General features: G+C 41.4%; 1 protein-coding gene across 5 annotated transcripts; it reads right to left on the minus strand.

Moving 5' to 3' along the window:
- Positions 1-3746: 3746 nt before the first annotated feature.
- LOC114052558 (zinc finger protein 665-like) lies at positions 3747-22605 on the minus strand. 5 transcript variants are annotated; one of them, XM_027875213.1, is made up of 5 exons: positions 22482-22605; positions 20989-21853; positions 15516-15642; positions 12759-12854; positions 3747-6578 (listed from the first exon to the last, which is right to left on the minus strand). In XM_027875213.1, the coding sequence occupies exons 2-5, from the start codon at positions 21133-21135 to the stop codon at positions 3931-3933; spliced, it is 3018 nt and encodes a 1005-aa protein (XP_027731014.1). In that variant the 5' UTR covers positions 21136-21853; positions 22482-22605; the 3' UTR covers positions 3747-3930. The 5 variants fall into 5 exon arrangements, with proteins under 5 accessions (XP_027731014.1, XP_027731016.1, XP_027731012.1 ...); XM_027875215.1 differs by having other exon boundaries at positions 20989-21080; positions 22478-22605; XM_027875211.1 differs by having other exon boundaries at positions 22478-22605.
- Positions 22606-26280: the final 3675 nt, after the last annotated feature.

Raw genomic sequence — 26280 nt, forward strand, 5'->3', positions numbered from 1 at the left:
CAGACACCAAGACTTTTTTTTTCTTTTTTTAAATTTTTTTTTAATGAGGCAATCAGGGTTAAGTGACTTGCCCAAGGTCACACAGCTAGTACATATCAAGTGTTTGGTCTGAGGTCGGATTTGAACTCAGGTCCTCCTGACTTCAGGGCCAGTGCTCTATCCACTGTGCCACCTAGCTGCCCCAGACACGAAGACTTTTGTGAAACCTCCCTGGTCTCTCCAATTAAAAGCACTTAGTACAGTACCTGGCACATAGTCTGCCTTAATCCTGTTAGAAGATTGAGTAAAAGGTCAAGAACAAAAGCTAGAATCTTCCTCAGAAAGTGGATTAACGGCAATGACTAAATTGAATTCTCTTATAGTTAAGATCATTGCCTTCCCCATCCCCTGAAGTGAGTGGCCTATTGCCCCCTCTCTTCCCAAATCCTGGAGAGATTAGGGTGTTAATCAGAGGGGACTTCAAGTTACCAGTGACCAGCTAAGGGATGGAGGTGAAGCCCTTGAGGGGGGTGGGCAAAGAGGAATGAGTTCAAGACAGTTCCCCAGCAGATTTCTGACAGATTAAGTGACCAGATTTATTAGACGAAATAGAATGTGAACCTAGAGCTGTTTTATAACTTTGTGACATTTTCCTTTTCTATAAATGTTACATCAACTTGCCTTGAGGAGATGTCTTGAGAACAGAAAGAGGACTATGTCAGTTTGGACATTTATGCTAGAAATGCTTGGATTTAAAATAGCAAATTAATAAAAATTGTTTCTATCAGACAATAAACATTAAATGCTTACTATGCACCAGGCACTGTGCTAAGTGTTGGAGATACAAATACAAGTTTAAAAAAAAAGCCACGTCCTCAAGTAGCTTACAATCTAATGAAGGAAGAGAACACACGAAAAGCAGATGAAAGAAGAGGAAGGGAAAAGGGGATGGAGGCACCAGGCATGGGGGCATGACAGAGATGTCCAAAAGGGAAGCAGTTGGTGGAAATGGGGAGAAGTCTGTAATGAGCCCCTTTCTTAAACAGAGGCTCTGAAGTCCATGGGCCTGATCTCCAGTCGGAGGGGAGAAGGTCCTGAGATGTGAACATCAAGCAGATTTAATCTGCCAGGACACTGAGGTTTCTGGCAGACTTCTGCCTAGTAAGAGAAGACACGATCTTTTTTTTCCCTTTGACCATGGCTCTACTTTGAAATATAAGTTTTGACTTTTTGCCAAAGGCTTTTTTCACATTCATTCTATTCATACGGACTTTCTTCAGAATGTACTCTATGAAATTTAGTTAGGTCTCCGTGGTAACTAAAGGGCTTTCTGCAGGTGATACTGAGCAGCTAGGTAGCACAGTTTAAATCCAGCCTCAGGCACTTACTAGCTGTGTGATCCTGGACAAGTCATTTGAATTCTGTACACCTCAGTTTCCTCTCATCTGTAAAATGAGACAAAGATAGCAGCTCCCAGGGTTGTTGTGAAGATTAAACGATAATTACAAAAGGGCTTAGCACAGAGCTGGGCACTTAGCAAGCACTATACAAATGTTAGCCATTATTGCTTCCTAAGAAGAATGTATCACATGCAATTACTTCTGAAAGTTCTTTCCAAGTATTTTAGATTTATGGACACACTGTCTCATAGTTCCTTCTCCATAGCACAATAAAGACTGACTCCAGACTAAAACTTCTTCCAAAAAAAAGATGTTCTGGGAGTGGTGATGATGACTTCTTTCTCTCAGTTCCTTCTCTAGTTCTTGGCACCACATTCCCTGGCTTTTCTCATCTTCGAATGCCAGGGGCTTTTACTTTGACAGGTTTTGGGGGGGGGGGGCTAATGCCCCATGCAAATGTCCTACATCAGACTCAGCTCCTTGATATGAGTGGGCAGTTCTCAAAGAAATCTCATTTATCAATAATCATATAAAATGTTCTAAATCACTAACAATTAAGAGAAACGCAAATTAAAGCAACATTGAGGTTCCACTTCATATTTATCAGACTATCAAAGAAGAATGTGGAAAATGACACTGGAGAGGCTGTTGGAAAATAGATTCACTTGTGCACTAATGATGGAGCTGGTAATTGATCCAGCCATTCTGGAAAACAATTCAGTTATGTCCCCAAAATTACCAAACTGTATATACACTTTTACCCAGCTAGACCACTAGTAGGCCTATACCCCAAAGAAAGAGGAAAGAGCTCAGTATCTACAAAAATCTTTATAGCAGGTCTTCTTATAGTAGCCAAAAATCTGAAATTAAGGTATTATCCTCCTGTTGGGGAGTGGCTAAATAAATTGTGGTAATGTAATGGAATATTATTTTGCTGTAACAAATGGTGAAATGTCCAGTTTCAGAGTAAACAATGAAGATCTCTGTGGACTGATGCAAAGTAAGTCAGCAGAACTAGAACATTTTACAATGACGACATTATGGAGAAAAACAATTCTCAAAGATTTTACAACTCACAACTCCAAAAATTAATATGAAACAACACTCACCTCCTTACAGAGAAGCAATGAACTTAAAATGCACAAAGACATACATTTTCAGACAAGGACAATACAGGAATTGATTTTGCCAAACTATGCATCCATGTATTAAGGATAGTTTTTGGTTTTGTTTTTTTAATTTGCTCAATGAGGGTAGGGAGAAGTAAGATCTTTTTTTTTAAATGTTACCTGTTATCTGTCAATAAACATTTATTAAGCACCTACTGTATGCTAAGTGCTGGAGACACACAGAAGGGCAAAAAAGTAGTGTTTATTACAAAGCAATATCACTAAAACTATTTGGTATTTGTTTTAAAAAATAGATTAAATATACAACACAGAGAAGTAAACAGATAAAGGAGTGTATTTGTGATAAACCCAAAGACCCCAACTACTAAAATAAGGACCCAATATTTGACAAAAACTGCTGGGAAACCTGAAAGCAATTGCGGAGAAATTTAAGTATAGGTCAACATTTCACTGTATAACAAAACAAAATAAAAAAACAAACAAAAAAACCTCTAGATGGATACAAGATTTAAATATAAGGGGTGAAATTCCAGCAAATTAAAGGAACAAGGAAGAAATTACCTTTCATATCCATGGAGAGGGAAGAGTTGATGACCAAAGAAGGGATAAAGAAGATCACAGAAAACAGACAGTTCTGATTACAATGAGCACTTTGCTCTACTCCATAAGCTTTTTGATGCAGCTATGCTGGCCTACCTGCTAACTGCTCACCCGTACAACACTCCATCATCTTTAACCGTGGTTTTGTTTTAGTTGCCCCATGCCTGGAATGATCCCCTTCCTCATCTCCAGCTAAGAATGGGAGATCACCTTCCATTTAGTCTGTATATATCTCTTATGTTTATATCTTATGTCTATATCTCTTATCTGTTTACAAGCTGTCTACTCTATTTGAATGTGAATTCCCTGATGCCAACAACTACTTTATATTTCTTTATATCTATAGCCTGGCAAATAGTAAGTGCTTAATAAACATGCATTTGTGAAGTTGATTTTTTGTACCCTATTATTAAGCATTTACATTTATCACTATTGAATTTCATCTTTCAGTCCAATGATGTCAGTTTTAGTTAGCTCTCTTATTCACTCTTAGCTATCTATCCCAGTTTTAGGTCATTTGAAAATCTGATGAGTATGCCATTTATGTAAGCCATTGTAAAAATGTTATACAGTCCACAGCGAAGCAGACACCTTCAGTATTCCACCCAATACAGTGACAATGAGCCATTTGGTGCAACTCTATTTATTACACTTAAATGCTTTACTCCAGTATAAGTACTCTAATATACAAGGAGGCATCCCCTTCCACTGAAAGCATTCCCACATTTGTTACATAAAGTTTCTCCCCAGGATTAATTCTCTGTTACATAATATCTCCTCTAGCTGAAGTCTTTTCTGTACTAATTACACATAAAGGACTTTCATTCTGCAGAAGTTCTACGATAGCTAATAAGGTTTGTCCTACGAGTAAAAGTTCTCTCACATTCGTTATGCACAAAGGTTCTCTCTCTAGCATGAGTTTTCTGATGTGTGCTAAGGTTTGCCTTTTGGGTAAAACCTTTCCCACATTGATTACATGTAAAGAGTTTGTTTCCAGTATGATTCCTCTGATGGCTGGTAAGGTTTGCCCTTTGTGTAAAGGTTTTCCCACATTCATTACATACAAAGGGTTTTTCTCCAGTATGAGTTCTTTGATGGGTAATGAGGTGTCCACTCTGTCTGAAGCCTTTTCCACATTCATTACAGGCATATGGCTTCTCTCCTGTGTGAGTTCTCTTATGGATAATAAGGGTCACTCTATGAAGGAAACTTGTTCCACAATCATTACATACAAACTGTTTCTCTCCAGTGTGAGTTCTCTGATGAGTAATAAGGCTTCCCTTTTGGGTAAATGCTTTCCCACATTCATTACATGCAAAGAGTTTCTCTCCAGTATGAGTTCTCTGATGACTAGTAAGGTTTGATCTTTGGGTAAAGCTTTTACCACATTCATTACACATAAAGGGTCTCTCTCCAGTGTGAGTCCTCTGATGGATCATGAGGTGTCCACTCTGTCTGAAGCCTTTCCCACATTCATTACATATATATGGTTTCTCTCCAGTATGAATTCTTTTATGGACAATAAAGCTTACTCTGTGTAGGAAACCTGTTCCACATTCATTACATATAAACTGCTTCTCTCTAGTATGAGTCCTCTGATGAGAAACAAGGCTTCCCTTCTGAGTAAACGTTTTTCCACATTCATTACATGCAAAGAGTTTCTCTTGGGTATGAGTTCTCTGATGGCTATTAAGGTTTGACCTTTGGGTAAAGGTCTTCCCACATTCATTACATGCAAAAGGTTTCTCTCCAGTATGAGTTCTCTGATGGGTCATAAGATGTGCACTCTGTCTGAAGCCTTTCCCACATTCATGACATGTAAAGGGTTTCTCTCCAGTATGAGTTCTCTGATGGATATTAAGGTTTACTTTGTATCGGAAGCCTATTCCACATTCATTACATTCAAAAGGTTTCTCTCCAGTATGAGTTCCCCGATGGATAAGTCTTTTCTTTTGAGGGCCTTGCCCACATTTATTAGGAGCAAACGGTTTCTCTCTGGAATGAATTCCTCTGTGAACAACAAGGTTTGCCTTTTGGGCAAAGGCAATCCCACATTCATTACAAGCAAAGAGTTTCTCTCTAGTATGAATCCTGTAATGAGTAATAAGGCTCGACTTCTGGGTAAAGGTCTTCTCACATTCATTGCACGCAAATGGTCTCTCTCCAGTATGAGTCCTGTGATGGGTAAGAAGGTTTGCCCTTTGTGTAAAAGTTTTCCCACATTCATTACATATAAAGGGTCTCTCTCCTGTATGAGTCCTCCGATGAGTAATAAGGCTTGCCTTTTGGGTAAAGGTTTTCCCACATTCATTACATGTAAAGGGTTTCTCTCCAGTATGAGTTCTCTGATGGATAACAAGATATGCACTCTGTCTGAAGGCTTTCCCACACTCACGACATGCAAAGGGTTTCTCTTCAATATGAATTCCCTGCTGTGTGGTAAGATGCCCACTCTTTCTGAAGCCTTTCCTGTATCCATTACACGCAATGGGTGTCTCTTCAGAATGAGTTTTCTGATGGGCAATAAGGCTTACTCTGCTTTGGAAGCCTGTTCCACATTTATCACATGCAAAGGGTTTCTCTTCATTATGAATTCTTTGATGCACAATAAGCTGTTCCTTTCTGCTCATGCCACACTCATCATACACAAAAGAATTCCCTCTAGTATGAGTTCTCTGCTGGCTAATACAGCTTCCCCTCTGGCTGAAAATTTTCTCACATGCATTAGATTCAGAGATTTTCTCCCCAGTGTGAATTTTCAGAGGTGAAGTAAGGGTTTCCTTCCCACTGAAGGCTTTCCCAAATTCATTATACGCAAAAGAATTCTCTCTTGTATAAATTACATTATGTTTATTCAAGCTTCCCTTATGGCTGAAACCTTTCTCATCTTTATAATAACTGTTGCTTTTCTCTCCACTATGAATTCTTTGTTGTTTAATAATATCTGACCTTCTGCCAGAGGATTTTCCACATTCATTCCACTCGTGTCGCTTTTCTCCAACATGAATTTTATGAAATTTAATTAAGTCTGAACGGTATCTAAAGGGCTTCGTGCAATTGGTATACTTAAAAAGTTCCTTTTGGAGGGACAATGCATCATATGTAATTAAGTAAGGAAAATCACCCCTGAAGCTCTTTCCAAGAGACTTACAGTTATAGAGATTTTCTCCCATTACCCCTTTTGATGCTGCAACCAAGTCTGACATTAGAATGCTATTTCTAGCATTGTGTTGAGGTGCATTCATTTGATTACAAATCGTTCTGGGAGTGCCTATTCCTTGCCTCCATTGTCTCTCCTGGTTGTGCTTCAGCTCCTCTACATTAACCTCACGTTCACCGGCTTCTCTCATCTTGGGATGCAAGGCTACTGTACCCTTGTGCAGTTTTATCTTGGATGATATTCCCATGCAAAAGGTCTGCCTTGGATTTGAATCTCTGGGTTCAAACTTGGTCTTCTCACTAAGGGAATCTGAAAAAAAAAATGTTTTTAAAGTCCTTAGTCACTGTTTGCTTTTCTGAGAGACAGAATCTTCTTTAGAGCAAATTCTAGTTTCTGTCTCATTATTGAGACTGATGTTCAATTTGTACATATATTTAGTTCCTACTATGTACTGGAGATACAAAGAAAAAACATAAACAGTTCCTATTCTCAAGGAGCTTAGATTCTAATGGGGTCAACAATGCAGACATAAATTGGATATATAAGATATATATAAAACAGATGCAAGGGAAAAGCATTAGCAGATGTGGGAACCAGGAAAGGCCTCCTCCTCAGGAGTTTATGCTTTATATGAATCGTAACAAAAACCAAGGTCTCACTGTCCAAGTGAAATAATACCAAGAACAGATGAGAAGATACTAGCTGAACAGGACTAAATGAATTACATAAAGGGCTACTTATAGAGGTCATTAAAAACAACACAATAAAAAACAGAAGTATCATTGGCAGTAAGGATGAGTACAAAAGCACACAGGATAAAGGAAATTAGGTCAGAAAATTACTGAATTGGATATTTATTCAACTTGGAATCTATGCAGACAAAAGTGATAGAAATCTGAGCAACTGTGAAAAACTTAAGAATTACTGAGGTTCCTCAAAATTTCAAAGGATAAAAATGTTTCAGGAAGGTCTATTTCATTTTTCCAAAAAATATCAGGAAAAAGCAGATTAAACCTAGTATTTATTAGTTCAATAAATTTCTGTTTACACCAAATTCAACTCAGACAAAACCATTATTTTTTGTCCATCTACAATATTACAATATGATTTTAAAAGCCACCCAAAAGGGCATCATGTCAAATATCCTTTCGACTTACAAAAGGTTTTCAACAAAAATAAGAAATGGCAAAAACCTAAACATGATCGCCTGCCTTGATTAATGATATTATCATTCAATGTAATATGAGATCATTATTTTAAAAAATACCAGCCTGTTTACATCAACGACTTGAATGAAGGAATATACGATTAGCCAATATAATTTATAAATGACACAAAACTAGAAGGGATAGCTAACAACAAATATGAATTAGGATTCAAAGATATCAACGGGCTAAAACAATGGGCTGAAACTAATGTAATATATATAAATGTCAAGTCCTCCATTTCAGTTGAAAAACTCATTTTGAAAGGCACAAAACAGGGTAGGTGTGGCCAAACAGCAGATCATCTGATAAGATTAAGAATGATGATAAGCAATGAGGAGAGTAGCAGAGAAGCAATGCCCAGTACAGAATGGGAGAGAACTGATGTCCAGTGGAGAGAAATATGGCAACGTCAGTGGAAGACATTTGCAACACTACAATTTAGAGGTATGAGATGCCCCTCTATGTATTTATCCTAGTCATATGAATTCACAGCTAGAGGCCATCCATATGGGTGTCATGACCACATGGGTTCCCCATGTATACATGGCACACAAGAGATCCCTATCCAAACCAGTCTTCCAATGAGAGTTGTGTATTTGTGGAAATCCAATGTGTGGGTAGATATTTGTGGAAAAGTTACATGGAGCATATTGTTACTATCATTACCAAATTTCCTGAATGCCTCTGCTTTAAGGGTTTCTACAGGCTAACTAGTAAAAATAAATACATTAATTGGGGACTTCCTGTGCAATAGTCTCAAAGAGGATTCTGATCTATCAAGTATATAGTAGCTAAGATAGCTTTGTACAGGTTCAAGGGTGGGAGCAGGTGACACACTCCTGGCGTCCCAGGTGATACACAACTAGAGAAGGTGATAATCATGAATAACAATTGTGGGAAAAAAAATACTCTTATCTATTACAGGAAAAAAAAAGACATTATAAGAGAACAATGATAATATGAAAATAAAGTGCTTTTCCACAAGAATTAATATTTCCAGAATAACGAAGAAAAGAACTGGGGGAAATCTTTACAATTATTAGTTCTTATCTTAAAAATGATTATTTGGGGGGAGGGAAATGACATCTGGACAGGAACAGAGACAATATGTCACAGCAGAATGAGCACTAGCTCTGGAGCAAGAGAACCTGGTTTCAGATGCTACTTGTGCCTCCTAATGACCCATGTGACCTCAGGTAAACCGGGTAAAACACTTAACCTCCCTGGACCTCAGTTGCTTCAACTGTGAAGTTAGGTACACCAGAGGGTCCCTGAAGTTCCTTCCAGCTCTAGGCCAATGATCCAAGGAATGAAAAGAAACCTGGGAATACTCTTCCGAGCCAAGTCACTGGTTAGAATAAAGACTAGGAAACAAACTGAGTGTCCGAGTACTGGAGAACAGGGGAGCCGAGCATGCTAAGTCAATGTTCTTGTTGTGTGTTGTTTCAGTCTCTTATCTGATTCTTCATGATCCCATTCGGGGCTTTCTTGGGGGATACCGAAGTGGCTGCCATTTCCTTCTCCAGCTTACCTTACAGATGAGGAAACTGAGGCAGACAGGGTGAAGGGACTTGCCCACATCAAGTAACCAGGAAGCATCTGAGGCCAGACTGGAGCTCAGGAACAGGAGAGTCTTCTTGACTTCAGGTCTGGCGCTTTATCTGCTCTGCCACCTAGCTGCCCCATGTTATACTAATGTAATGGAATACTATTCATCAGAAGGATGAGGGAGAAGAATCCGGGAAATCTGAGAAGGCTTCTACACCACGGTGAAAGTGAGCAAGTAAGAAGGGAAAGAGAAATACCCACACTGCCCATTACATAAAGATAACAGAAATATCAACAAAGCTGCATTATGAAGCTAAGCAAGAAGGGTGAGCAGGAGGATGTTGCTACTATAACTGATCACCTTAAATACACATAGCACTTTTCAAAAAATCCTGGTTTTTTAATATAGCTAAGAATCTGTATTTGCCAATGTGAACTAAATTTAAATTAAAGTAAAAAAAGAAACTAATGAAGGGCCTTAGGGGAAAAAAATCTTCAAACAGTATTAAAATATGAGCCATCTATATTGCTGTGCTGTAGAAACGATGAACGTGAAGAATAATCAGAAGCATAGACAGACAAAAAATGAAAACTAGGCAAAGTGAAGACAACTGAAGCAGGAAATCCATGTGCACAAAAACCAAAACAACATAAACAGAAAGAACAATAATAAAGTCATCTGAAGCAAATGTGGAGAAATTATGACATCCAAGCTCGACCTCAAGGAAGATCTGAGAAAAGACTCCCTGCTCCTACCATGGGGAGGAATACATACAGAGTATCCCCAAATACTCCCCAGAATAGATACAGGGGGTGTTTTAAGCTATCATGGAAAATGGCACCGGACTGATGAGGTTATCCTGCATAACATCGGACTTTACTTTGTTCACTTTTGCAACAACAACCAAAAAAATTTCTTTCTTTAAAAAAAAACTTTATTATAAGAGATGGTATTCTGGGAGGGGCAGAGATTTTACAACGGGAAATAAAGGTAACATAAAAACAAAAATAAAAACGTATTTTAAAAAAATATCTAAAAGTTATAAGGAACTGACACAAAGCATAACAGAAATACTGATTCCCCAGCATATAGCTAGTTGGATTTTAAGATGATGCCATATAGACACATATGTATTTATTTACTGCAAATAATGTTAGCTTCTGGTTTCAGGTATATAATTTACATAATATGAAAAAATGGACCTCACAAGCCTTTTTTTTTATGTCTTTTTTTTTTTGCATAGATGCTACAGTTTTTCAAAGGCTTTTATAGCATATAATTATTAATATGTTCATAAGGTTTGGTGATTTTTAAAAATATATGATTGTACTGTTTCCCAAATGCTGACATATCCTTATATCTCAAGTACAAATCTGACTTGGAAATAGTGATTTTTTTTGCATTTGTTACTGTTATTTGTATATTACTGATACTAATATTACTATATTACTGTATATTGTTTGTATATCACCACCATGAGTGATAGTTGAAAAGTCATGGAAAACAGGAGGGGACTGACCATAAGACTGAAGGAAGGCCAATGTTACCCAACCTTCAATAAGAGGAAAAGAACAGAATGTAAACTAAATTTGCCCTTCAATTCCTGAAAAAACTCCAGAACATACTCAAGAGATAAGTGGCAAACATCTAGACAGAGAAGCAGTAATTAAAAAGAGACAGCATGGCTTCCTAAAGAGGTTATCCCAAGTATTACTAAAATAGTAGATGAGGGGAATGTTTTAAGTATACTTTACCTAGAAGTTAGCAGTGTTTGATAAAAAATGCCCTGTTTTTCTTGTGGGGAAGATGGAGAAATACAGATTAGACAGAACATAATCAAATGGATTCAGAACTGACTGGTCTCAAAGTGTAGTCGCTAAGAATTCAATGTCAATGTGGCAAGAGATCTCTTAAGGAGATAATACCTATATTATCTATCTATGGAAAGACAATATGAACCGAGGCAAAGTGAAATCAACTGAAGCAGGAAATCACTATGCACAAAAATCACAACACTAAAATGGAGAGAAATATAGAGAGCTGTGTGTATATGTATATACATAAATGTATGTCATCTGTATTGTTCATTTGGAGGTAATTTAATAGTGTTAATATATTACCTAAATTAAATTATGAATTTATTGCTCCACAAATCAACGATGTAGGGCATTTTTTATAGATGCAGACCACAAAGAAACTTCATTTGAAGAACAAAAGGTTGAGAACCTCAAGGTAAATATAGGAGAAAAAAAAAGCAGAACTATACAGGGGAACCTTCTTTCTATCTTTGACATCCTTGGGATATATGCCAAGTAGTGGGGTCTATGGGCTAAAGTGTATGCACGTTTTAGTCATTTTCTCAGTTGTTTATGGAAAGACGCTCACACTAACACACTACTGGTAGAACTGTGAATTGTCTCAACCATTCTGGAACTTTCCAGAATGGACTTCTAGTCTGGAATTAAGGTTAGAAAATGTATACCTTTGGAATCAGAGATCCCATTACTAAGTATATACCTCAGGGAAGTAAAAGACAGAAAGGGTCCCATATACACCAAAATATTCCTAACAGCACTTAACAGAATAGTATCAAAGAGCTAGAACCAAAGTCAATGCTCACTGATCAGAGAGAATGTTCTTAAAAATCATGGTATCAGAATATAGTTGAATATCACTACCACAGGAACAATAAAGATGACAAAAAATTCTGAGAAGCAAGAGAAGACATGAATTGATGCAGTATGAAGCAGAACCAAGAAAACAAAATATTCAATGAATACAACAATATAAATGGAATCCAAACTTAACACCATATAGTTACAATAACTAAGCTTAGCCCTAAAGAAGAGATGAGACAATGTGACTACTGCCTCTCTTCTTCACAGTGATGTGAAACAAACATGGAGCACAGCTTGTACTGTCAGACTAAACTGATGGGTTAATTTTCTAGACTCATGGATGGATGGATGACTCACTGGGGAGGAGAGCAGTGAGGAATATATCTGAAAATAAAACTGATGTAAAAAAATCAGAACGAGGCACACATTTACTTTCAGGTATGGCGGCGAGCGCATGAATTTGTCTTGGTCAATTTTGGTTGTTATGGAGGGCGTGGGGGATATATAGTGAGGTACTGAGAGGGATACCTAAAAAGGAATGGACTCTTTCTTTTTAGGGGGAAACAAACAAGCACAACAGCTTTGAGACCGAAGAGTGGAATTTCTCGTATCATTTTAAAACCCTGGAAACTTGAAGGAGGTAGATTTGACCTTTCATATGATGTCCTCTTTTGCAGTTCTTTGTCTACGGAAATGTTCACAGTTGGTGGTGTTAAGTTCAGAATAACAAAAAGAAATTTTTAACAGAAGAAAAAAGATGATATAAAAATGAAAAGATCATTTTAAAAAGAAAAGAGCAGAATTTTTGAAGATGATAACAAAAAACAAAAGCCTTAAAAAAAAAAAAACCACCCTTTCTTAATCTCCAATAATTGCAAGAATTCAGAAGTATACATTTCTTGGATACATCAAATCCATTCAATTCGAGTTTCAAAATATAATGCCAACAGGGCTATGGGGAGATGAGCTATTATGTGGTGTCATCTTTCTGGAAAGCAACACACAGAAGAGCCATAAAACGGTCACACCCTGGTGATGCCACTACAAAAGCACAGCACCTAACTGACCCAGCGGGAGGCTGCTTGCCACGACGCCCATCCTGATTTTCACTCACCTGAACAGCTGCCACTGAAGGCTTCTCCCTCTGGCATCCACGGTGCATCCCGCTTCTCCAATAGGGAGATCATGTCCATCGTGGAGACAGGAATTCCTATATATGGGAAGAAAAATGAGAAAATGCTTAGAACAGAAAGACGTCTAAGGATTCAGCTCTACTCACGGAAAAGCAGAAGGCAGAGAAAACGCAGAGGGTGGTATAAAGGATCCCAGAAACAGACCCTCCTGTATTCCAAGGAAATGTGAGCCATGATTCCAGGCCAAATGCCACATCCACCTATCCTCTGTCCCAGACACTGATTGACAAGCTCTGTAGGCTGCCTACCCACACACATCACGTAATCTGGACAACAGACAGTATTCTTCCCCTGGTCCTTTCTTTGTGTGACCATCAGGTCAAACTGTTTAGATGCCTGCAGCTCTTTTCTAGAAGACTCTAACATGTTCCAGGGCTTGATGCAGCCAGGACAACGTTGCTCACAAACAGGAACACTGAGAGGACCTCACCATCCACGGAGAGCCATCCTTTAAGTCAAATCAAATCAACAAACATTGATCAAGTGCCTTCTATTATGTAACCTCCAAGAATACAAGCAAAGGCAAAAGCCCACTCTGCCTTCCAGGAGCTCACAATCTAACAGAAGGAGGCAACTCGCCAACAACCACGTACAAATAGGTGACAAACACGAGCGCGTGCACACACACACAAAATAAATCGGAAATAAACAACAGAAGGCAGGCACTACAATTAAGGGGGATCAGGAAAGGCTTCTCAGAGAAGGCAGGATCAGGAAGAAAGTTCTGGGCATGGGAGACGAAAGCAGAAAAGGCACAGTCAAGAGATGGAGTGTCCGTGTCAAGGAGGCCAGTGTCACTGGATCACGAAGAAGCAAGACTATTAGGAAGGTAGTGGGGGGGAGGGGGCCGGTTACGCAGGGATCTGGATGCCAAATAGAGGATCTTCTGTTTGATACTGGCAGTGACAGGAAGCCACTGGAGTTTAATGAATCATGGGACATGATCAGATCTGTGTTTTAGGAAAAAATCATCTGACAGCTGAGCGAAGGATGGACCGGAGTGACCAGAAGCTGCTGTGCCAACAGTCCAGGCAGGAGGTGATGAGGGCCGGCAGGAGAGGGCAGCAATGTCAGAGGAGTGAAGGACGGGAGAGGAGAGACACTGCGAAGATAGAATTGATAGGACTTATGGGGGGTGAGAGAAAGAAAGGAGTCAAGGATGACAGTGCGCCTCGGTGACAAGTGGTGCCTTTGACAATACTAAGAATTGGAAGAGGGGGGACTTTGATGAGGGGGAGGGAAGCAGGAGTTCAGCTTTGGAGATGCGCAGTTTCAGGTGTCTATGTGACATCCACTAGAAGGTTTCCAATAAGCACAGGAGACGTGATCCTGGAGGTCAGACAAGATTGGGGTTGGGTAAGTAGATCTCAGAGTGACCAGTATAGGGATGATAATGGGACTCACAGGAGCTGATGAGATCACCAAACAAAATACTATAGAGGGAGGAGAAGAGAAGAGCACCACGGACTGAGCCTTGGGAGACAGCCACAGTTGGCAGGTGCAGCCGAGGTAAAAACCCAGCCAAGGAGACTGAGTAGGAGCAGTCAGGCAAGGAGGAAGAGAACAAGGAAAGGACAGCGCTATGAGAACCCGGAGAGAAGAGCTCCGTCATCCTCATCTCGTATTCTCTGACGGGTCTCCTCTACCACAGGGGTGAGCAGAGATGGAAGTGGAGCTGGACTGCCTTCGGGAAATCTCAAAGTCCCTTTAACGCTCCCAAGGTTCCCTGCAAATAAAGGTCCATCTTTTTACTTTCAATGGTCAATAGGTATCGCTTTCAGGCAGAGAAGTCTGGAATCCAACAGTCTCCAAAGATGTAAAAGTGAATGTTACTCATGGGGAAATGAATAAGATCATGGTGGGTTTGAACAGAGTGCGATACACAGAACCAAGGAGGAATTCCAAAGAAAAGGAATAAAAGACATTGTCAAGGGGGCAGTTAGGTGGCAAAGTGGATAGACCTCCAGCCTTGGAGTCAGGAGGCCCTGAGTTCAACTTTGACCTCAGACACTTGACACTTACTGGTTGTGTGACCCTGGGCAAGTCACTTAACCCCGACTGCCTCACCAAAAAACAAACAAACGAACAAACAAACAAAAAAACATTGTCAAGGAAAAATACGATAGGAAAAGATGACGAGCTGGTCACATGGCAAGGGTAAGAGAATACAGGTGGACAGCCTGAGAACTCCACTGGCACTCTCACAACTGCAAGTTCTTAAATCACGAGAAAGAGTAGAAGCATGTGGAGTGGACTTGCTGTAACAAGCTGATGGAAGAATACGGAAGGGGCAGATTGGTGGCGTAGTGGATACAGCACTGGCCATGGAGTCGGGAGGACCTGAGTTCAAATCCGACCTCAGACACATAACACTTACTAGCTGTGTGACTTGGGCAAGTCACTTAGCTCCAGTTGCCTCATCAAAAAAATAAGGGGGGGGGGGGTGCAGCTAGGTGGCACAGTGGATAGAGCACCAGCCCTGGATTCAGGAGGACTTGAGTTCAAATCTGGCCTCAGACATATAACACTTACTACCTGTGTGACCCTGGGCAAGTCACTTACCCCACTGCCTAATCAAAAAATAACATAAAATAAAATAAAAAATAAAAAACAAAAAAAGGAAGAATATGGGTCTGGGTCATAGATCCCAAGTCCCGGGGGCCAGACAGTGCACTTACCCACAGAGACAAGGTTCTCACAGTTCTCCAACATCACCTTCCTGTGTAAGTCCCTCTGGGAAGGATCCAGACGGCTCCACTCCTCCCAAGTGAAGTCCACAGCTACATCTTTGAACGTCACCAATTCCTAAATCAAACCATAACTGCTTAGCCAGGAAACATTCCTCCAAATACTTCTTCGTTACCTATTTCTGGTGTATCTCAATTTGAACTAGATTCAGTAGCCAGTATTGCTCAAGTTCATATTCTCAAATCCTCCACAAGTAAACCCAAGAAAATCCTAACCTTAATCAATCAATAAACACTTATTAAGGTCCAACTATGTACTAGTCACTGTGCTAAGCACTGGGGATACAAAAAGAGGTAAAAAAAACCAATCCTACCCTCAATGAGTTTACAAACTAATAGGGAGACAACATGCAATCAAATATACACAAAGCAAGCTATATCCAGGATAAAGAGGAAATAATTAACAGAGGGAAGGCACTGGATTTAAGAAGGTTGGGAAAGGTTTCCTGTAGAAAGTGGGATTTTAGTTGGGACTTGAAAGAAGCCAAGGAGGTCAGCAGTCACACCTTACTCTTAAGATTCCCAAACCATATCACAGAATTGGCAACCATCTGACTGTTACATACATAATATTTACAATGACAATCAAACCCCAAATATTAAGTTCTACCCTTTGGGCTATCATTCTCCCTCAATGGTCACCTCCTTATTCTAGGCAGATTTATTCAAGAGGCAATACACCAGAAAGAGTATAACAAGTGAAGAGTTCTTCCCAATTCCAAGTACTAATGGTCCTCTGTTCTCTCTCCTGGGTCACCATTTCCTTTGTACTGTGGAGACCTGGAATAAACTTCTGCCCTCCTTATTAGAACATGTCCTAAGTACTTATAATATACAATGAACAAACAGTGCTCAGTTCTAAAGAAAAGCTTTTCTCCAGTATTTCAGAGGTTCTCTGGCTCTCCTGATAAGGATACTTCTCCACAATAGTGAAAATTGAAATCCAACCTCATCTTCTCAGCATGCATCATCTTTGTTTCCATCATCCGACCTCCAGAGGTGGTTGAAGCAACAAGCAGAAACCTTGCTCTAGAGCTCTCCTCACACAGGGGTACCAGTGTAGCCTGGTGGATGGCCCTTTCTCATCCCCCATTCTCCCCACATGACTGGCCCATCTTATTTTCCAGTCATACTTTTTGGCTGACAACTCTCGTGTTGATTCTTGGGCACAACTCTTTACTGGCAACATGCTACAATGTATTTATACCCATCCCATGTCCTGTTGCCCTTCAGTCTTCTCAAAATATTAATTCTTCTGAGACAATGGTATTGCATAATTCACGACCACAACGAACCACCAGGAAAACAACGGTGATGTTCTATTTCAAGCAGAAACCGGAGGTCAATAAAAGCACTGCAGATTCCCTTTGATCCAGTAATATTGCTACTAATTCTGTATCCCAAAGAGATCATAAAAAGGGGGGAAAGGATTCACACAAACAACAATATTTATAGAAGCTCTTTTTGTGGTAGCAAAGAATTGGAAATTGAGGGGATGCCCATCAATTGGGGAATGGCTGAACAACTTGTGGCATATGAATGTAATGGAATACTATTGTGCTATAAGAAATGATGAACAGGCAGACTTCAGAAAAACCTGGATTTGCACGAACTGATGCTGAGTGAAGTGAGCAGAACCAGGAGAACACTGTACACACCAACAGCAACATCATTTGATGATCAACTATGATACTTACTTCTGCTCAGCAATACAGCGATCCAAGACAATTCCAAAAAACTCATAATGGAGAATGCTATCCACATCCAAAGAAAGAACTGATGGAGTCTGAATGTAGATCAAAACATACTATTCTCACTTTTTATCCCCCCATGGTTTTTTCCTTTTGTTTTGTTTCTTCTTTGACAACATGACTAATGTGGAAATGTTTAACATGACTGCACATGTATAACCTATATCAAATTGCTTGCCATCTTAGGGAATGGGGAAAGAAAGAAAGGGATGGAGAAAAATTTGGAACTCAAAATCACAGAAAAAATGAATGTTGAAAACTATCTTAACACGTAATTGGAAAAAATAAAATACTATTTACATTAAAAAAAAAGCGTTGCAATTTCCCAAATGCTGTTCTTCTGTTCTCTTCCATTTGTTTAGTTATGGGTCTATTTCATTTCCAAACTGCACTGTCTGAACATGATACATGAATTTATGGACCAATACCAAGGCCAGTCACTGTAACTCAATAATCATTCTTTCCTGCCTTGGCTTTTCCACTGGGAGTATCTCGGTCAAAGTACTTTGAGTACTTATCAATGTTGTTCAGGAGGCTCCCCAATGTGCTGAGTGTTAATGAAGCCACATCATGGATGTGCTCATAAGAGAGAGGGTTGGGAAAATATCCTAAAGATAATCCCCTCTGAGAGAAACAATTATTCCTCTCTTATATTTAATAACTCATTATTGCATGAGGACCAAGGTTTTTCCCCTTTTTTACTTCCTTATTCAGCAATCAGCCCCTGTAGGTTATTCAGGAAGACCTTGAAGCACTGGACTGATACTAAGAGGAAGAACTCAGATCTGCTCAAAAGATAAAGTCAGGTGAATTGATGGATTCCAGCCCACTGTGTTTTACTCAGACAGGTCTGGGAAAATGTGGATTCTCCCTTTTGTCAGACAGGTGATAAGGACACAGAAAATTCTCTTCAACCAAAACCCCTCATTAGAATAAGTCCATCTCCCATTTTAATATTCATTCTTCTCCATTACTTATTATCCAATCAGAGTCGACTGCCACCTTCAGGAACCCACTCTTCCAAGGGCATACAAGCATGAATGGGTTCCATGACTAGTCTTTGGTTTAGGAGAGAAGGCCAAATGGTCCTTTATTAATAATAGGCCATCACTATTAATAAAATGACTAATTACCCAGAAATTATGTCTTGAACTTTTTATACGTCACATTTCTATGATGGATCTTGAGCAGGAGTCTCCATGACCAAAGCAAACACAGTTCCCCTCTCTGAAGCCATGCTTGATATAAATAATCTAGAGGTCATCCAAAAATCATCTTTGTTGTTATATCAACCAAGTAAGCTTCTATTACCTTAGCAATCCACGGGACAGACACTGGGGTAGGAGAGGCTTCAATGTTGCATTTTTGCTCTACAGGATCAAATGCTACCGGAGGAGAACTTCTACTCTCTGAACCTTTCGCTAAACTGACAAGTTGCATACTATAGAGCAGAAGTGTCAAACATACAGCCAGGCCACACCGTAGCAAAAACTCTCTTGAGTGCAGCCCAAACCACATCAAAATGTAATTGGGAAGTATTTTTAAAAATAAAACAGAAAAAAAAAATACCACAAAACAAGGGGCAACCAGGTGGGGTAATGGATAGAGCACCAGCCCTGATGTCAAGAGGACTTGAGTTCAAATCCAACCTCAGTCACTTACTAGCTATGTGACCCTGGGCAAGTTACTTAGTAAACTCTAATTACCTCCAAAAATAAAAATACAACAGAACACGGATAATGTTCGTATGTGGTTTTCCAAGTCCATATGTGGCCCACAGGGATCCTTACGTTTATAGTTTAATGACCCCTGTTTTCATTTGAGTTGGAAATCACTGCTGTGGAGTATTTTTTTGAAAGGACTGCTTGTTCCCTTCTCATGCCCTCTTACCCTGTGATAGGTGGACATTTTTTTCCTCATAAAGATTTTGCAGAGATGGGAAATTAGTTCCAGAGGTTTGTAGATATTTCTTTAAATCTTCTGTCTGGATTTTTTCTGGAATGATACCTGGTGATCTTCTCCAAGTAAATGGAAAATGTTCTTTCACAGGGTTCTTGGAAACTCATCCCTCAATGCTCTCAAAAGCATGCTCCCTCCCTCCTGAATTTCCCTTTCTCTTTACTCTCTCCATCGTCATTTCCCCACGCTCCACGTGACAGTTTGTAAATTCAGAGTATGAATGTGGTGGTTCTAATATCCCCGACGGCTAAAGATCTCCGGAGAGATGTTTGCCATTTCCTTTGTTGTCTTCATTCTACCTTCATCCACAGCTATTATCAGGGTCATCTGATTTAAATGGGACTCATGCCACGCTTTCGATACACCTGCTTTTCCCTCTGTTGTTTATTCCTAGTGGATGAGGTGGTAGTCTTCACTCAGCTGGATGGGACCTTTGGGGCTTCTAGTTCAAGAAATACCCCTTTAAGGTCCCTCCACACAGCACGGCTGATGAGTAGTCACCTAGCCTTTTCTTTAAGATCTCCATTAAGACCCCCACTCTCTCCTTCAGCAGCTCATTCCACACTTTGATAGATTAATTGTCAGAAAACCATCTTCCTCTTGCTAGCTCCACACCCTGCTTCTCGTCAGGTCCTCTGCGCCCAAGCAGGACAAGTCTATTCTTTCCTTATGAAATCCCTTCAAAAGCACTGGCAAAACACTCACGTTCAGCCTAAATCTTCTCTTCTCTAACCTAAATAACACTAGACCAGAGGTGGGAACCCGTGGCCTCCAGGACACACATGGCCCTCTAGATCCTCAAGGGAGGCCTTCTGACTGACTCCAAACCCCACGGAACAAGTCCTTTTATTAAGCGGATTTGTTCTGTGAAGTCTGGATTAAGGATTTGTTCCACAATTTGTTCCCTAGAGTCCCCACTCCTGTTCTAGACCATTCAACTGATGTAAATAGTTGATATCACCATTCTGTATCACTTGCACTGGACACTCTCCTGCTTGTCAATCTTCTCTACCTAACAAGTGGGGCTACACGCTGTTCACAATGCTCCAGAACTGCAGTGCCAGTATGAGGTACCAAGGAAGGACGTCTTCTGTTTCTCCCATTCTCTCTCCTTCCCTTGCACCTTCTTTTGTCCTGCACAGTTCCTTCTTCCCTGGCATCTCCTGTATCCTCCGTCTCTCTCTTACTCCATCTCCATCTCTGCATTATACTCTTTCGCTTGTTTCTTACCTGTGTTTAAGGCTATCCTACAGCAAAATGTAAGGTCTTCAGGGGCAGGGGTAGTTTCATTTTTATCTGGGCACTGCTAGTGGATCGACTTAACGTTTGCTAAATTGTAAGGAAAAAAATCTTAAATTAGAAGAAATCTTTGAGATCAACTAGTACAAGATTTTGATCGACCTTTATATGCTTAACTCCCACCATTCATCTACAAGCATAAAAGGCAATTGTTTTCAAATCATGTACATTTGTTCCAAAATTTCCTAATTTATATTATGCAGACATTCCAGTTCTGTTGACCTGCCTTCTCTATGTCAGTGATCAGAATAGCTACAGGCTTCAGAGTAACAGGCTCAGTAGCCCAGAAGGGATCTAAGTACACTGAGAAATGAAAGGACAGAAACATTACTCTTAGAACAGATATATGCCACGAAATAGGGCACAGGAAAGACAAAGAGTAAACTTTAACTCACCTGAATCCTTGCCGTCAGGAACCCAAAAGTCATTCCCTCCTCACTTGTCATACTCCTGTCTTGGGGAAGAGCCAATGTTTGATGAGACTGAGCTGGTGAAGGAGAAAGAAAGGTCAGACTGACTGTAAAACACGGTTTTATTTCCATCTGCAAAGTCTTTCTGCATCCTCAGTCTCATCCTCTAGGTCACCTCTCCATCAGTGTTCTCCACGCCTCTTCTCCAGCTGCCAATCACTGCTTACAACGCACCAGAAATACAGCCCCCCTTCCACAGGGACCCCCATCCTATTGCCAACTTTCATTCCCTGAACACAACATAGTAGATGCTTAACAAATCAACACTTGTTTCTTGCCTATGAGTGCCGGGCCAGTTCAGAGGCCAGCATGGGGAGCCAGATCATGGTAGGCCCTGAGCTGCAGAGAGGGCCAGAAGGGAAATGAGTTACGTTAGCTGACTTCTTTTTTCGTGCTCTCTCTCCTGGATCCTTCCCTGACAAACCACCTCTGACCTGGGCAGGACTCCAATCCTCCACGCTCTGCCACAACTCTCACCTCCGTCCTCCATGGTTACCTCCTCCTGGCTTTCTTCTCACTGCTCTGAGTTCAGGGTCTCCTCTGCCCATCCGGTCTGAGGAGGGTCAGGGATGGATGCAGAGGCATCAGCCCCTCCAGGATCTGCTTCTTCATGCCTTCCTGAGGGGTCCCTGGTGGGGAGGGGTCCCTGGTGGGGAGGGATCTCAGGGACCCCCTCTCCTCCTTTTCCTGGGGAGGGTTTCCACTTTCTAGTACAGCTGGGCTTGAGAGCTCAAAGATGATGCCCCCGTGGGCTCTTCTAAGCGCTACCTCCTCTCCTCTCCCCCAGACCCTAAAGGAGGGGGAGACCAGTAAATGACCATAAGGTGGACGATTTACCAAGGATGGCTTTTGGCCACAGTGAAGCCCCAAGCATTAAGTTGTGGGGATGCTGAAGTGGCACCCACACCCAGCCACAGGCCCACACGGGCTCCTCGAGCCCCCACCCGCAGCCACGGGCACAGACACAGGCACAGGCACACACACACAATCACACACACACAAAGTCTCACACAGTGTCTCTCTCACACACACAGTCACACACACACACAGAATCTCTCTCACACACACATCACACACGTACTCTCCAACACAGTTTTTCTCTCTCACACGCGCGCACAATGTCACGTACACATAGCCTCCAACACACACAGTGTCACACAACCGCCACGCACCTCCCCCCCCCCCGGTCCCCAAACATCCTGTGGCTCGCACACACGTGCACCGCGCGCCAGGAGCCGCGCCTGCGCACTCAACCCGCCCTACCCCCCACCCCCAAGGAAGTGCGCCCCCGGAGCTGGAAAAGGGGGAGGCCGAAGCGCTGCGCTTGCGCACTCCTTCAGTCAAGTCCAACGCTCTCGGCTGTAGACTCCGAGCGGTCGTGGTTTGACGCCTGCGCACTGATTCTCTCACTCACCCACCCAAATAGCGGGCCTAGAGGCCTAGAGCCCCACCAGGTACCAAGCTTGGTCAGAGTATGGCCGGAAAAGTATCACAGTGCAACGCGCTCGGCCACAACCCTCATAGGAAGGCAGAAGGAGCGACGCTGCCTGGACCCAGAGGAGCCTCTTGAGGCATTCTGGGAAATGGAGTCCAGGAGCAGCCCCGCTGTCTCGCGCCCGCCTGGGCCGCAAGGCGCATGCTCTGCCCTGGACTCCATCTCCCAGAAGACGCCGCGGTCACCCTTACTTAAGCAGTAATGGCTGTCCCTTCCCCTACACTGCGGGGAGGCTTTCCCCGCCCCTCCTGGAGGGAGGAAGGTCAAACTCCCCCGCCCTCACGCCTTATCTTTCTGTGTGTTTCTACGGGGTGTGCTCCAGGAGTCTCCCCCTGCAAGCCCCAGCGTCAATTGTTTTATCTCTAAAGCGGGGGCCATAATAGCAGTACCTCAGTCGGCCTCAGTTTCCTCAACTGCGCCTGTCACCAGTGGATGCTCCTTGAATCCAGTAAATGCTGACTGATGATCAATCGATTGATTGGAATCGTCTCAGAGTCTAAGAAGCGTGGGGATGCGGAGCTGGACCAGGGTGTGCAGAGAAGGGCAAGGAAGCTGGGGTTCAGCTGTAATTGACTGCGCCCCCCCAGACCCTGGGCACAGTCCAGTCACCCCACCAGTCCCAATGGTGGAGCTGCACTGGTCCAGCCTTCTGGAGAACAGCTTGGCATGGGCTTGGGGGAGGGAGGAACCCCATTGGGTAACATCTCGTTGGACTAATCGCTCAACCACCTGGTGGCCTAGTGTTAGAAAGTCCCCAGCCCCTGTTGAAGGAGAAATGAAATAGGACAAATTGTTCAAGGACATCAGCCTCATCCACTGATGTAACAACTATTTGTCCTTGTAGAAGAGACTGTAGTTTTGTCTAAAAGGACTTCTTTCAAAATTGTAAAAAATGATTTGTATGCTTTGCAATGATCTCTGGTCCTTGAATGGGGAAGACTTTCTTATAATAAATTCTGCCAGTTGTATTCCAAATACTCCCCTTTTCTCCCTTGGATGATTCCTATCTTTCTTTCCCCTACCCCTTCTGTTGTGATTATCTATCCTAAGTTGCTGGAAAATGTTGCTGATTGGCCGTGTGTACTCTAAAGGGACCCGAACAGTTATAAAAACAATAACAAATCTTTACCCTAGGGAGCTGAAAGCTGCTATACAATGAGCATACTACTAAGTCTCTTCCATTTTACCTCCTTTGACCCACAATCATTGGACACCCAATGATAGGTGTACCTCTCCCAATAGTTTCCATTCTTCTTGGTCAAGAGAATTCCCAGACAGGAGCTACACCCCAAAAGTTTTTAATTCTGCATATCCTTTGATTGAGTGATACCACTACTAAGTTTTCCTAGAGAAATCACAAAAAGAGAGAAAGGAACCTGTATGTACAAATATATTTCATGCAGCGTGCAGCTCTTGATTTTTGCAGTGGTAAAGAACTGGAAGCTGAGGGGGTGCCCATAAGTTGGGGAATGCCTGCATAGTTTATGGCATATGGCATATGAACTGCCTTTCACGGAGTAGGCAACCCAGCCTTACTTAAAAATCAGGGCAACCTAAGCAAGAAACAGGAGGCAACAATGCCACACAGGTCAAAACCACCATCACTACCTTAACCCAAATCTTCCCTAGACTTGCTGACGACAGCCTCGGACCCTGAGCCCAATAGCTTTGGGAACAGCAGTGCTTCCAGCCTGGTACCCACAGCCATCATCCTGTGAAGCAACCAGAACTGACAAGTGCTTCTGCTAGCCACATTTATTGAAGACACAGAAAAGAAAGTTTTTGTCACCAAAGTTCTTGGCATTTTCAAACAGTTCAATATCTGAAGGTAATAGGATTTTATCAGTGGACATTAAAGAAAAGGCATGACCATCTGCTTTGCCAGTAGACCCCTAACATGGGTGGGGAACCTATGACCTTGAGACCACAAGTATGCTTTTAACTGAGTCCAAGTTTTACAGAAAAAATCCTTTCATTAAGGGGATTTGTTCTGTGAAGTTTGGATTCAGTCAGAGGGCTGCACTTGAGGACCTAGAGGGCCATGTGTGGCTTAGAGGCCGCAGGTTCCCCAACCCTGCCCTAGAACCACGAGATCTTTCCATCTGACTTGAAGCTGAAGCCTTCCACATGTGAAAGCCAGGACTATCTTACTTTTCTTTTTGTATCTTCAGCACTTAGCATAGTACTTTGCAAATAGCAAGTGATAATAAATTTTTTTTGATAACAAATTTATGTGATGGAATACTATTGTACTGCAAGGAATAATGAAAGGGATGATTTCAGAGAAACCTGAAGACTTGTATGAACTGATGCAAAGTGAAGTGAGTGGAGCCAAGAGGGCAATTTATACAATAACAATAACATTGTAAAGACAAACAACTTTGAAAGACAGGAACCCTGATCACCACAATGACCAACAATGATTTCACAGAACTCATGATGAAACACGCTATCTAGCTCCTAACAAAGGTGACAGAATCAGTATGCAGATTAAGACTTTTTTTTCACATGACCAATATGGGAATTTGTTTTGCTTGATTATGCATATTTGTAACTTTTCAGCTGGGGGATGGGAGTTAGGTAGGAGGGAAAGAAGGAAGATATTCCTTGACTTGATATAATTTGAAAACAGCTGCGTCCTGAGGGGTTCAAAATAAAAATTGCTTTAAAACTCTATGGATATGCACAAATCTTTAAAGCTCTTTCTGAGGTGGCAAAAAACCTCTCTAAAAACTGGAAATTGAATAAGTTATGGTATGTAAATGTGATGAAGTACAATTATGCCATAAGAAATGATGGAAAGTGTACAGTGGGAGCCATAGCCTGGGAATATGACCTATGACTCCACAGAAAATGCAAACTACTTTGAGGAAATGTAAACAGCAAAAGAAGCTAGAACTATCCCATAAGAGAACTTGCGCGTGACCTTGCGCCATCCCTGGTACTATGCCTTCTTTGTTCTGTTTCTATGACCTGACCTGACCTGGGGTTGGTGCAAGGATCCATTTTACTTTCTCCTGCTGCCACCCAGGATGATCAGCTTCCCCAATTGATCCAATTTATCCCAATAAGCCAAAACCTATTAATAACCAAGCTGGCATGGTCCCCTTTTTATTTAGCATCTCAGTATCCTCTCAGAGGGCACACCACCTTACAATTGGCATAATCAGGGCAAAATAGAACCTTCCCCCTCATATTTGGAAAAATTGGCAGGATACTGAAGAAATTAACTTGGGGACTGAGGCCTCCACAGGGGAAATCCTGGCCATTTCAAAACCCTGGGAGAGAGAGGTGGCATGTCTGCCAGGGGGCAATCCCAGGTTGACCACCCATACCAAATGGATGTGAGAGAGGTGGCCTGAGCTGCAGGAGTGCCAGGACACCTGGAAAATGCACATTGGCTTGTACCTTGACAGGCTTAGTGAATCCTAGAGAATCAACTAAAAAACTAGTGGAAATAATTAACAACTTTAACAAAGCTATAAAATAAACCCACATAAATCATCAGCATTTCTATATATAACCAACAAAGTCTAGCAGCAAGAGATAGAGAAAATTGATTTAAAATAACTGTAGATAATACAAAATACTTTGCAGTTACCTACCAAGACAAACCCAGGAACTATATGAACACAATTACAAGATACTTTTCATCAAAAAAACAGATCTAAACAATTGGAAAAATATTAATTGCTCATGAGTAGGCAGAGCCAATATAATAA

The sequence above is a fragment of the Vombatus ursinus genome, unplaced genomic scaffold (assembly GCF_900497805.2).
Source record: "Vombatus ursinus unplaced genomic scaffold, bare-nosed wombat genome assembly UNPS02014808.1, whole genome shotgun sequence".
Classification (NCBI taxonomy): domain Eukaryota; kingdom Metazoa; phylum Chordata; class Mammalia; order Diprotodontia; family Vombatidae; genus Vombatus; species Vombatus ursinus.